This window comes from Elaeis guineensis, chromosome 13, assembly GCF_000442705.2.
Source record: "Elaeis guineensis isolate ETL-2024a chromosome 13, EG11, whole genome shotgun sequence".
NCBI lineage: Eukaryota > Viridiplantae > Streptophyta > Magnoliopsida > Arecales > Arecaceae > Elaeis > Elaeis guineensis.
In genome coordinates this window covers 9,427,096-9,440,413 of record NC_026005.2, presented here as the reverse complement: position 1 = coordinate 9,440,413, position 13,318 = coordinate 9,427,096, and the positions used below count along the sequence as shown (strand labels likewise).

At 40.9% G+C, this 13,318-nt stretch overlaps 1 protein-coding gene across 1 annotated transcript; it reads left to right on the top strand.

The window, feature by feature from the left end:
• The first annotated feature begins 2,755 nt into the window (after positions 1-2,755).
• LOC105056548 (ABC transporter B family member 19) lies at positions 2,756-12,191 on the top strand. The gene is made up of 10 exons (XM_010938770.4): positions 2,756-3,206; positions 3,327-3,381; positions 3,992-4,167; positions 4,266-4,466; positions 5,787-6,046; positions 6,336-6,652; positions 6,747-6,970; positions 7,732-8,557; positions 8,640-8,881; positions 10,700-12,191. Exons 1-10 carry the CDS (start codon positions 2,955-2,957, stop codon positions 11,906-11,908), a joined length of 3,762 nt encoding a protein of 1,253 aa, XP_010937072.1. The 5' UTR covers positions 2,756-2,954; the 3' UTR covers positions 11,909-12,191.
• Positions 12,192-13,318: the final 1,127 nt, after the last annotated feature.

Here is a 13,318-nt window from a genome sequence, read left to right as displayed (position 1 = left end):
AATGAAAGTATCATGTAAGTTCCTCGCCCATATACCCTCGATGATGCTGTCTCAGTTTCTATCGCAGAGGACAGCTGAGATACTCGCGCCCCTGATCTGGTCCCATCCCTGCCAACCGTCCAACTCGTGGGTCCCAGTCATTTCTCCAAATTGTTCAGAAAATATATCTCATGATACCTAATTGCTCTGACCGGCCACTTGTTGGTCCCAAAATTTGGTTCCCGTGGGCCGTCCGAATAAATAAGTCGCCGCGTCTCCTGGAATTGCCTCGTGAAAAGCTTTCTCGGGTCCCTCGAGTTCCGAGGGGCAATATATTCTTTAATGGTAGCCAGACCTAAATAATGTACACCGTCTTCCTGCACCTTTATAGATTGCCCCTGTCATGGCCTAAATGTCCACCACATCCACTTATACTGTATATCCTTGGTGTATGTCATGATCTTCTGCGACGTGTAAGGCAGATATAATTATACATCTTTTCCCGATCTTTTCTCCTAAAACTCATTTGATTTGTAATTTTTTTTAAAAAAATTATTTTTAAAAAATAAAATTTTAATATATTTAATTGATCATGAAAAAATAATTTATTATAAAATAGTTTATATTTGGTTGAGCATCTATTTTCTTGAGAATGCTATATAAAATATCTATTATATCCTTAATAGATATAAAATCATACATTTTTACTCCTAAATTTTATATAAATATAATATTAATATAAATATAATATAATATAATATAATATAAAATTATAATAATTTATTACATTAATATAATACTAATATATATTAATATTATATTAATATAATATTAATATTTAATACAATAAATTTATTAATATAGATATAAATATAATATTATATTAATATAAATATCAATATATTAATATAAATATCATATTAATATTAATAAATATATTATAAGTATAAATATTAAAATATAATAAATGTTATAATATTGATATTGATATTAATATTATATTCAAATAAATATTAGGATAATACTAATATAATATTATATCACTATTCAATATTTCATTTTAATCATTCATTGATATTTTGAAAAATCTTGATCGTTGATCTCAACAGAATATTTTGGAAAAAAAAAAGTACTATCATTTTTCATCTCATAAAAAGTGCCAAAATCCACATTCCTCATAAGTTTTCACTTTTTATTAGATCTGATAACCGACTTCTTATAAGAAAAGCTTTTTCCATTATCTCCTCTTAAAATTTCAATCAAACAAAAAGCCCCCTCTTTACTTTTCAGAAATTGCTTCTTCTTTCCTCCATTTTCCATCAACCAAACATGTTCTTATTGCTTGTTTTTCCTTCCTTGGTCTCTCTTTATTCCATATTTGATGATAAGATTAGAAGTTCAAATCTTTTTTTAGGGTTTATTATATTTTTCATTTGAAGATATTTATGAATTCCATGATATGTCTACTATATCTAAAATACATAATGAAATATGCGCCATCGAAGATTACATTTAAATACTACTAAAGAAAAAAGTACATTTATTGTATGTATTACATATTTTCTATATTTAAGAAGTAACTCTTTTGTTTGCGTAATTGATTATTACTTATAAATACCATATTTTAGGAAAAAAAAGGTGTACATCTACTACATTGACCATATATTTACTATATCTATAATATATAATAAAATTTTTATATTATACAACGCAAATATTCATCAAGCATTTCAATCTCAATCTTTGGCATGCGCTAATGATTAATACTTATTGCTATATACTGGATTTCTTTTAAGAAAAACTATTATTTACTTATTTTTGATATGTACTTGGATTATTTTAGGATAAAATACTAAACTTTATGATATTATCATAATTGTCAAAAAGAAAAATCTCAAAAAAGCATTATTTTCTCATATTTCTGCCCATCAAAATTTTTTTTTTGGGGGTCCGACAATATTTGTTTTTAGCTAGGATAACAGTTTGAACTTAAATTACTGATAAACATTAAAACATATAAAATTATGGTTATTATTAAGCACCGAAGCTACGTAATAAACTATTGACCAATAATAATCATCTTTATATGAAAACTTGTTACAACAATCGTTAACATGAACTTTAAGCTTAAAGGCCGTAGATATAAAATAAAAAGTTCTTAAAAATTATCAATATATACTTTACTTTATGTCACTGCATGACCAAATGATATCAAAAGTTCTACCTTTATCGTGACTGGTCTTCAGTTACAAATGCTTTTCATCACCGCATGAACTTTCGGCTGCATACATCTTCAAGCAGCATCCCGTATTTTTCCCTCAAGAATTTCCAGTCAAAAATTTGACCGAATAAGAAGGGTCATTATTTCCACCCAAGCAGGTCCACTTCGAGGGTGCACAACTGGGTCCACTTCCTGAGTTCGCGAACCGGATTTCCATTTACGAAACTACTCCGGAAAACCTTCTCCGCACTTTCCCATTTCCGTCATTTCCATTTCCGAGCCCAAGTAGATTCCGTCAAACCCCGGTTAGTTTCCCCTACCCTATTTCAATTCCACCGTCTCTCGCTTCCTATCACCTCCGTCACAAGACCAAACCGTCACCACCCTCCACACTGTCCCCGTTCCTTCGTCACCCCGGCAGCTAACAACTCCCGTTATGTCGGAGATACTCTCACCTCGAGTGATGGGATACCTCAAGCCCCTATATCTCAGTCCTCTCGCCCACTCTGGTCTTCTTTCATTCAAAGCGAAGTCTCGTCTCGGACTCTCCTACTGAAAAGCCGACACATTTACTAGTCTAAATAGCATTCTGGAGAGAGAAAGTGAGAGAGTTTAGAGGAAGAAAGCTTGGGACCTTGCTCTCATGGCGGAAGGTGGCGCTCCGATCCGGGCTTTTGCAGCGTAGAGGGCGACTGCTGCGCGTTGGGGAGGGTTCCCGTGGGATCTGCGGTTGGGTTGGGGGAGGGGGGAGGGAATGGCGGAGGCGGGGGAGGGGAAAACGGGGATGGGGGAGGGGGAGAAGAAGAGGCAGGAGCAGAGCGTGGCGTTCTACGAGCTGTTCACTTTCGCGGACCGCTACGATCTGGCTCTCATGGCGGCGGGAAGTCTTGGTGCGGTGGTCCACGGATCGGCGATGCCGGTTTTCTTCCTACTATTTGGCGATCTCGTCAATGGCTTCGGCAAGAACCAGGCGGATCTCGGCAAGATGACCAACGAGGTCTCCAAGGTCCGGTCACCGCCTGCCTCTCTCTCTCTCTCTCTGCCCCCTCCTTCCTCTTTAGATCTCTCCATATTTTCTCTATTTTGTTTATTATTTCAAAAATGATTTATTGCTATTATTTTTCAGTATGCTCTCTACTTTGTCTATCTCGGGCTCGTTGTGTGCTTGTCCTCGTATGCCGGTGAGTTTTTTTTTTTTTGCCTCTCTTTTTATTTCCCTCCTAAATTATTTTAAATTATTATTACGGTTATTATTGATTTGGATCGGTACACCGGCAGTGGGGTAAGACGTGGAAAGGGCTGCTTTTTTTTTTCCCCCCCTCAAGTCTTCCCTTCTCCGGCCGTCCGTCAACTGCTATGGACGTTGTCTTCCGGCTTGACCGCATACAAATTTCTTTGCGGACAACGATCTCGGCGGTCCAGCGACGCCCCACGTGAGCGCGTCGCTTCTCAGGTTGCCAGCGGACGAAGTGGACCTTCCCGGCTTATGCGCCCGCATAGAAATTTGTATACGCCCGTCCGGATGGTAGCGTCCTCCTCTCTTTTCCTCCCGTCTCTTTCCGCAGTCGCTGTCACCTTACTTCCTGGCCTGGGAACCAAAACGTCGCGCAGTTTTATTCCCTAATTAATCCCGATTTATTCGGCCTTTGATCCTTGACCGCCGTTAAACTTACCACACGGTCATCGTTTAGGATTTCTCGATGACGTCTGTCGCCGTTTGGCTTTAGGCTTCGCTGGGAGATCCGATCACTCTCCAGTGAGCTCACTGTGTTTTGTTTATTCAACGAACAGAGATCGCCTGCTGGATGTACACCGGAGAAAGGCAGGTGGGTACGCTTCGACGGCGGTACCTGGAAGCAGTTCTGAAACAAGACGTCGGATTCTTCGACACCGACGCCCGGACGGGGGACATAGTCTTCAGCGTCTCCACCGACACCCTGCTGGTCCAGGACGCCATCAGTGAGAAGGTAACCTCACCCCTTCGACTGCACTCACCTCCCCCGGCTCACGTTAGCACACTCTCATACTCGTCAGCTAAACTGAGGCTATGTGGTGACTGTAACAGGTCGGTAACTTTATCCACTACCTCTCGACGTTCCTGGCGGGGCTCGTGGTGGGTTTCATCTCCGCCTGGAGGCTAGCGCTCCTCAGCGTGGCTGTGATCCCTGGCATCGCCTTCGCCGGCGGCCTCTACGCCTATACTCTCACCGGCCTCACCTCCAAGGGCCGGGAATCCTATGCCAATGCCGGGATCATCGCAGAGCAGGTAATCAACTAACAATCACCACGTGGTGACCATATATCCAAAAGCTTCTAACTTTTACCATGCTTTAAAAATTGGGAAATATTTGATGGGCTTTATAAGATACAGTGGCCGAATTAGGAGAGGCAGGGCGGGTCGTTGTCGTGGCCTCGTGGATGTAGACGTGTGTATCAATGCTACAAGGCCTTTTCTTGATGGCGTTAACACTTGATAGCGATTGTTTCTTTTGTTGCTTCTCCGATTGGTACTATAGTTGAAACCAAAATTATTCATATCTTATGAAGTCCAAAAAGATAATGCTGGACTGTACGTACCTCCATCCCCACTTCCATTGATGCTTAAATTGTATTTAATCGCTATGATTCTGGTAGCAAACATCTTTTCTGAATCTAGCCGTTGATTCTGCCCGGCAATGGCCCCATGTCCCAGTGTTGATTAGAGTGGGTCTGTCATGTTATTCTATGTATGGTCACCTTCAGTCGACGCATGAAGGTCGTGGGCCCCTTGCGGCGAGAGGTGGGTTAGGTGCATTTTGGCTGATCTATGTGGAGGGTGGTGGATTGCCCTGAGGTTACGGCTGCTTTGTGGTTGTCTGCTTGTGATCATGTAGTCGCTGCGCAAATGCATGATGTATGGGTCGTCGAATTGGTAGCTATCTTTTTGGATGAATGGTCTAATTTGTTCAGTTGTTAGCCATCATTATGATAGATATCTAACTAGTCCATGATGGCTCTTGAATACGACATTAGACAATGTAATTAGTTCGAAATATAAAAAAAGAACCAGAAAATAGGGAAAAATAACATGCTGCGTGCTTAAACATTTTCTTGTACAATGCTTTGCAGATTGCCTAACTGTTGTGTCACAGTGCAATATTAAAGTAGTGTCAGAATTGTAGGATCCCATACCTGTTTGCTCTTTAAATGGTATAACTTCGTTAAGGAACAGTAGACACTCTTCTCTCATAGAAGGGAACAGTGTATCCTCATGATGAGTAAATTGTATGTCAAACTAAAAGCATTTTCTTGCTTATTCTGGACATGACTCACCTCTTAAATAATTTTTTTCCCGTCCCAAGGAATTATTTATGTTGGATTATAATTGATGGAGTCAGAAATTGTACTAGTTTAGAAGTTCTAATTAGCTAGGAGCCTAGCACCTGTTGTTTAGATGCCACATTCATGTTGTTTATGATTGTCATGCATATTGTTGTTATCCGATGTGCCTTTCTGCTTTTTGGTTGCTAATAATTTTAGGTGGCATCTGAGTTCTGGATTTTATCACATTGTTGTTTTGAATCCTTCTTTTGACAACTTTGCTTAGGCAATTGCGCAAGTGAGAACTGTATATTCATTTGTTGGAGAGAGCAAAGCCCTCACTTCCTACTCAGAAGCAATTCAGAACACGCTGAAGCTTGGGTACAAAGCAGGGATGGCAAAAGGTTTGGGAATTGGGTGCACATATGGGATTGCATGCATGTCATGGGCCTTGGTGTTCTGGTATGCTGGCGTTTTCATCAGAAATGGACAGACTGATGGTGGAAAAGCTTTTACAGCCATATTTTCTGCGATTGTTGGTGGGATGTGAGTTCCTACACTTTAATTGTCAGCTTTTTATGATTAAATTGTGTATAGAATTTATTTCACTTTCATAGCATCATTGCTATGGGCAGCGATTCATAGTTGAAGGAAGAGAATTGCGGGATTTCACTATCATCAATTTGGTTACTTATTAGTTATATGTTTCATAGTTTGCTAGGTTCATTTGTTGAGCATTACCAGCAAGTATCACTAACAGAATTTTGTTGGTATTAATTATGTCATCATACAAAACTAATGCATGTCGTTTCGTTTTGCATGTATGTTTATGCAGGAGTCTAGGCCAAGCATTTTCAAATCTTGGAGCCTTTAGCAAAGGGAAGATTGCTGGATACAAGCTGATGGAGATCATTAGGCAAAAACCATCTATTACTCAAGACTCCTCCGATGGGAAATGTTTGGCTGAGGTCCATGGAAACATAGAGTTCAAAGATGTTACTTTTAGCTACCCATCAAGACCTGATGTCATTATTTTCCGAGATTTCTCTCTTTTCTTTCCTGCTGGGAAGACAGCTGCAGTTGTCGGAGGTAGTGGGTCTGGGAAGAGTACTGTTGTGGCTCTGATTGAAAGGTTTTATGATCCTAACCAGGGTAATTTAGACCTTAATCACCAGGCATCTATATGGAATTAGTCACTTATGTTAGCCTGCCTTGAAGTAATTCTTTCCTTGCATTGCTGTTGCAGGGCAGGTTCTGCTAGATAATGTGGATATAAAGACATTACAACTGAAATGGCTGAGAGAGCAAATTGGTTTGGTGAACCAAGAACCTGCACTTTTTGCAACAACCATACTTGAGAACATACTATATGGAAAGCCTGATGCCACAATTGCTGAAGTTGAAGCTGCTGCATCGGCAGCTAATGCTCATAGCTTCATTTCTCTTCTTCCGAATGGGTACGACACCCAGGTGAGTTGGTGCTCTTTATCAAGATTAGCTACTTAGTATAATGACTATAAGGATAATAACTGTAAGTAAGGATCCTATGCCTAGAGTTGTTTGCCAACGTGTATTTTTTTCTGCCATAGTAGTCTATCCAAAACCACTACCTGAAACTAATGTTCATTGATTTTGCACTTTGCTAACTTTTATCTTTGCTTAAACTCCTTTTGCATGAAGTGTATTATAGATCCTGATCATATGCTTCATATAGGTTTTGCTTCTCTCTCTCTCTCTCTCTCTCTCCTTTTTTTTTTTTGTGCATGAGACCTAATCCTATTATCATGTTTTTTAATAATTTAAGTTGGTCTTGATCCGAAAGCTCAGATTGCAAGATGATCCCTGTCAGTATTTTGTGTTATGTTCACTTGCCATTGCTGCAAAATTTATGTCCATCTGACAAGTGGAACGAAGGGAACCTTGCAAGCATCTACTTTGGTAAAAGCTGTTTGCCCTTTTAATTTCCACAAGATCGATGAGTAACTTCCTTGCAAAGCCATTAGGAATTTTTATTTTCTATACAGGACAATGCAACAGTGTGTTGGAAGTACAACATAAACCATATTTTGAAATCATTGTCAAACCGAATTCTTAGCATTCAAATAATTTGCAGCTATTTCCTTTAGAATCATTGCTGGTTGTTAAATTTCTTGTGCTATCTTTCTTTGTAATTTGAAGAGAGACATTTTTTTCATTTTTCCCATCTAAATACAAATTTATATCAAATCCAGGCAGGAGAACGAGGAGTACAGCTATCTGGTGGCCAGAAACAGCGAATTGCTATTGCTCGTGCCATGCTAAAGAACCCGAAGATCCTCCTCCTTGATGAAGCCACCAGTGCCCTGGATGCTGGTTCTGAGAGCATTGTTCAAGAAGCCCTAGACCGCCTCATGGTTGGGAGAACAACTGTAGTTGTTGCACACCGGCTCTCCACTATAAAGAATGTTGATATGATAGCTGTGATACAGCAAGGTCAAGTTGTTGAGACGGGGACTCATGAAGAGCTTCTTGCGAAGGGCAGCTCAGGAGCCTATGCCTCTCTTATTCGGTTCCAGGAGATGGCAAGAAACAGGGACTTTGGTGCTCCATCCACTCGCAGATCCCGGTCTTCACGCCTGAGCCATTCACTTTCCACTAAATCTCTAAGCCTTCGGTCTGGGAGTTTGAGAAACTTGAGCTATCAGTACAGCACTGGAGCGGATGGCCGAATAGAGATGGTTTCTAATGCAGATAATGATCGCAAGTATCCGGCACCACGAGGTTACTTTTTTAAGCTCCTGAAGCTAAATGCACCAGAGTGGCCTTACAGTATCTTGGGTGCCGTTGGATCTGTACTGTCTGGGTTCATAGGCCCAACTTTTGCAATTGTGATGAGCAATATGATTGAAGTGTTCTACTATAGGGACCCAAATGCAATGGAGAGGAAGACAAGAGAGTATGTGTTCATATACATCGGCACAGGGCTTTATGCTGTCGTTGCTTATCTGGTACAGCATTACTTCTTCAGCATCATGGGGGAAAATCTCACCACCAGGGTGAGGAGGATGATGCTTGCTGGTAGGCTGGATTTTGATTCTGCTTTCTTCTCGAGTTGATTACCAAGGTAAAACATGATCGAAGTACTACATTTTTTATGCAGCAATTCTAAGGAATGAAGTGGGCTGGTTTGACGAGGATGAGAACAATTCCAGCCTTCTTGCCGCCCGCCTGGCTACAGATGCAGCTGATGTGAAATCTGCAATCGCCGAGAGGATCTCAGTTATCCTGCAGAACATGACTTCTCTCCTTACATCCTTTATAGTTGGCTTCATTGTTGAATGGCGGGTTGCTCTTCTTATTCTTGCCACCTTTCCTCTTCTCGTCCTTGCTAACTTTGCGCAGGTAGTCTACTCTCTTCTCTATTTTTCTAATGACTACTGATACACCTTCCTAGCTGGAAACTATAGCCGAAATAATTTGAAATGCCTAAAGTATGCTTATTTGACTGACCTATTGGTTTGGGAATTTCATAGGGAACCTCGAGGTGGTTCATTTTCTTTACTGAGATATATACATGCTGTCTTTATGGGAATATTGTAAATGAGTTGGAGATAGGCTTACAGATCATTCTCGTTTGATATGCTTGTATTCAATCTCGTGGGTTGGATACTGGCAATCTGTGCCCTTTCCCGGAATCCAATAACCCTCACTATTTTAAAGAGCAGAAGACAAGGGAGTTATTGGTGAAATAATAAAGAAAGCATCGACACATTGTACAGTTGATACTGCCAAAAGATACCGTAGCGCATGTGCTTCCTGGCAGCTGCTGTTAGCTCTTCTTTAATTTATGGCAAGAAGCTGCTCTCTTTGACTTATATATAAAAATGATATAATAAATACAAGAGTGCGTAGAAAGCTCCCCAGCATTTATTAACCTGTTTTCATATATGCTGTACATGTATATCTCGAGGTTCTTTGTACACATGTCTGCTTGCAGTTGCAGGAAATTTGGAGCCACTCGATAGCAGTGCTCTGCCATCCTTCAATCGTTTTGTTTGAGAGTGGTAAAAAGTTATAGAAAAAGTAGGAAGTACTCACTGTTTTCTGATCCAAAAGTTAGCCTGCTCTGAACCTTTCCTTACCGCATAAAAAAACGCATGCTGATATGGAGAGATGCTCTTGCTCGTGATGCTTTCTGAACTTCGCCTTTTTAAAAAACTTTTCTGCCTCCTTTGGATTCTCACGGGGAGAGTGATTCCGTACCCCCACTGGTGAGCTTAAGCCCCTTAGTTTTTCGTCATTTGATCATCTTGAGTCACCCCATTCCCTGTGTATGGAAGATAAATGCTGGAGCCCTTGGTTGCTTTTTTGCGCCGTTGCTTCCTTTAATGCTCTTTATTCGAAGGTTAAAAAAAGAAAAACAGATTCCTTCCACCAACCTTGCATGGAAGACTGCAACACTTCGTACAAAAAAAAAAAATGATGCATCTGTTCTTCGTGCAGATGGCCTCTTTATGAAATATGCCATGCTGGGAAGTTCAGAAATATCTTAATTGTCCATTGGATTATTAGAAATACGATCTACATGTTTTGGCTTAAATATAGATGCAGATGCATTAAAATCTTGTTTGATATTTTTTTCTCTTTTTTTCTTATTGAGTGAAAATGGAGGAAGTGAGACACTTCCCCCAAGTGATATTTAATTATCACTGAGCATTTTTGAGATTAATCCCCAAGCTAGGCTTCAGCATTTGGTATTCAAACTATATTGTTGTAGAATTCTCCAAATATTGTCCTACTCTTTATTAGCTAAATGATATTCCAATGCTAAAATAAATATTGTCCTACTCTTTATTAGCTAAATGATACTCCAATGCTAAAATCAAATTAGTTGCAAATTATTTCGTAATTCTCACATTGTTGATGTTGTTTATGAGTTGTTCCTTACTCGTGAGACACCTATAGTTACGTGGTAATAATTATCTATTGTTGTCGTAGTGCCAGTGTTCACTGCTGTTTGGTTTTTAATTCAAGATTAATTTTGGAACTCAAAACATGATTAATTATCTTTGTTTTTCCCAAAGTTCTGCAATGTGGCCACATTTTTTTCTCCTGAATTACATTTATTTTCTCCCAATTGAATTATTACAGAAGGATGAGGTTGTGCCATTGCTTGCATCCTCTATGGATCCTGACAGTTATTTCTCTTGATTTTGCCAGCAACTCTCACTGAAGGGGTTTGCAGGGGACACGGCAAAAGCCCATGCAAAGACAAGCATGATTGCTGGGGAGGGTGTGAGCAACATCCGCACTGTGGCAGCCTTCAACGCACAAGATAAGATCCTCTCACTCTTTCACCATGAGCTTCGAGTTCCCCAGCGTCGCAGTCTCCGTCGGAGCCAGACATCTGGCCTTCTCTTCGGTGTGTCCCAGCTTTCCCTCTATTCCTCAGAGGCTCTCATCCTCTGGTATGGTGCTCATCTTGTCCGCACTGGTGCTTCCACCTTCTCCAAGGTCATCAAGGTCTTTGTTGTCCTTGTCATCACTGCCAACTCCGTCGCTGAGACAGTCAGCCTTGCACCAGAGATCATCCGAGGTGGTGAGTCCATTCGCTCTGTCTTCTCTATCCTCAACCGGGCAACCCGCATTGACCCTGATGATCCTGAAGCTGAGCCCGTTGAATCCATTCGTGGTGAGATTGAGCTGAGGCATGTTGATTTTGCTTATCCATCTCGGCCTGATGTGCCCATTTTCAAAGACTTCAACCTAAGAATCCGTGCTGGCCAGAGCCAAGCTCTTGTTGGGGCTAGCGGATCTGGGAAGAGTACTGTCATTGGCCTCATCGAGCGGTTCTATGATCCCACTGCAGGGAAGGTCATGATAGATGGCAAAGACATCCGGAGGCTGAACTTGAAGTCCTTGAGACTCAAAATTGGACTTGTGCAGCAGGAGCCTGCGCTCTTTGCTGCGAGCATTTTTGAGAACATTGCCTATGGAAAGGATGGGGCGACTGAGGAGGAGGTGATTGAGGCGGCACGGGCTGCCAATGTGCATGGATTTGTGAGTGCACTGCCTGAGGGGTACAAGACAGCAGTGGGTGAGAGAGGGGTGCAGCTATCAGGCGGCCAGAAGCAGAGGATTGCTATCGCAAGGGCAGTTCTCAAGGATCCAGCGGTGCTGCTTTTGGATGAGGCAACGAGCGCATTGGATGCGGAATCAGAATGTGTTCTGCAGGAGGCTTTGGAGCGGTTGATGAGGGGGCGGACGACCATCCTCGTGGCGCACCGCCTCTCCACAATTCGAGGGGTGGACTCCATTGCAGTGGTGCAGGATGGGCGTATTGTGGAGCAAGGGAGCCACTCGGAGCTGGTGGCCCGGGCTGATGGGGCATACTCCCGGCTTTTGCAGCTGCAGCACCATCATGTCTGACAGAATGGAGCTGCAGCATCATCATGTCTGATGGAATGACACCACTCTGCACCCTCCTCCAGTTGGGCCTCCCTACCCTCATGGCAGATAATTTGACATCTGGTTTTTTGGGTGTTATTTTGAAGATTTGTGGTTGTAGATATGGGTGAGGGGTTAAGCTTCTATCTTGTCTTGGTATTTAACTTGACTCTGCACTCCTCCTATCTCCAGAGAAGGGAGGGGTGAGCGCTGGATATTGTTGTTATCATAATTCTCGTATGGACTTAATTTAAACTGTTTTCTCTGACTTGGGACGGTCGAATAGTATCAGAACAAAAAAGAAGAAGAAGAAGAAGGAAATCAGCCTTGAGTCATCGAAATATATGTGTGGGACTCAGCAGGTGTTCCAAATGTAACTTGAGTTGCTCTGTCATTCCTTCAGAACTTTGTACTTGGAATTGGACTGAAGCAATCAATCAAACAGGCTCCAGCATCCCTCAATCTGGACATCTGAATGCAGTTAATGCTTGGAGTAGTGCATGAAGAGTTATATGACCCCCTTCCCAATATGAACTTCTCTAACTGAAGTAGAAATGGTCCATTTACAAGTCGATAATTTTTCTAACTGAAGTCAGACAATGCATGCTTGAGAGCTGATGGTGCTTGCTCAGAATTATAATGAAGTTATTTCTCCGTTTGTGGGATGGAAGTTTGTATACTAGGATTTGCAAGTGTACCAACATGATTTCATCCTTGACGATAGAAGAATATTGTTAATGCCTAGTTATCACATCAGATTTCAATTGGACTAAAATCTTAAATTGTATCGGCGAATTCTCTACGATCCTAGAAGGAATACTGTTAAAAAATCTGTGTTCTTTGAGTTCAAACTTTCTTAGTTCTGGTCTTGCAATACAATAAACGAGCAATATGATAATTCTCTCCAGGAGTAGCGTCCAAGTTGTTGTCTGTTTGACAGTCCAAAAACTTATGACTATTCATTTTAGGACTTACTCTAGAATATGGTATACATCTCTTCACAAATCAAAATCAGTGTGCAATATTACCTCTCAAAAGATTAGAATTAATTTTTACTGCCATTTTATTTTAATCAAAGCAACAAGAATACTACAGCTGTATTATAGTATGCTATGTTAATAATGCAGCAGGTTGTCATTGATCAAGAACACAACATGCTACCGAGGACAGATTACTTATACATATGATCTACACTGATCGTCAAGAAATTTGTTGTCGCCACTTCTAAGTATAAGAATTAGAACTTAGGATGCAATGACAAAAATTCTTTTCCCAGCCCTTGATTTTGATGGTCTGATTGGTTTTAGTCTCTGGCTGGCAAAACTGTGTTTAGGACATGCATACTTGTGTGTCTTCAGAAACAAGAATATTCATGTATGAAACACTAATCAT

Excerpts from the sequence above, each read along its gene's own strand:
- LOC105056548 (XM_010938770.4), top strand. The coding sequence starts at position 2,955 with ATGGCGGAGGCGGGGGAGGGGAAAACGGGGATGGGGGAGGGGGAGAAG. Across the intron at positions 4,168-4,265 it reads AGGACGCCATCAGTGAGAAG|GTCGGTAACTTTATCCACTA; the intron begins GTAACCTCACCC and ends TGACTGTAACAG. Across the intron at positions 6,653-6,746 it reads GTTTTATGATCCTAACCAGG|GGCAGGTTCTGCTAGATAAT; the intron begins GTAATTTAGACC and ends TTGCTGTTGCAG.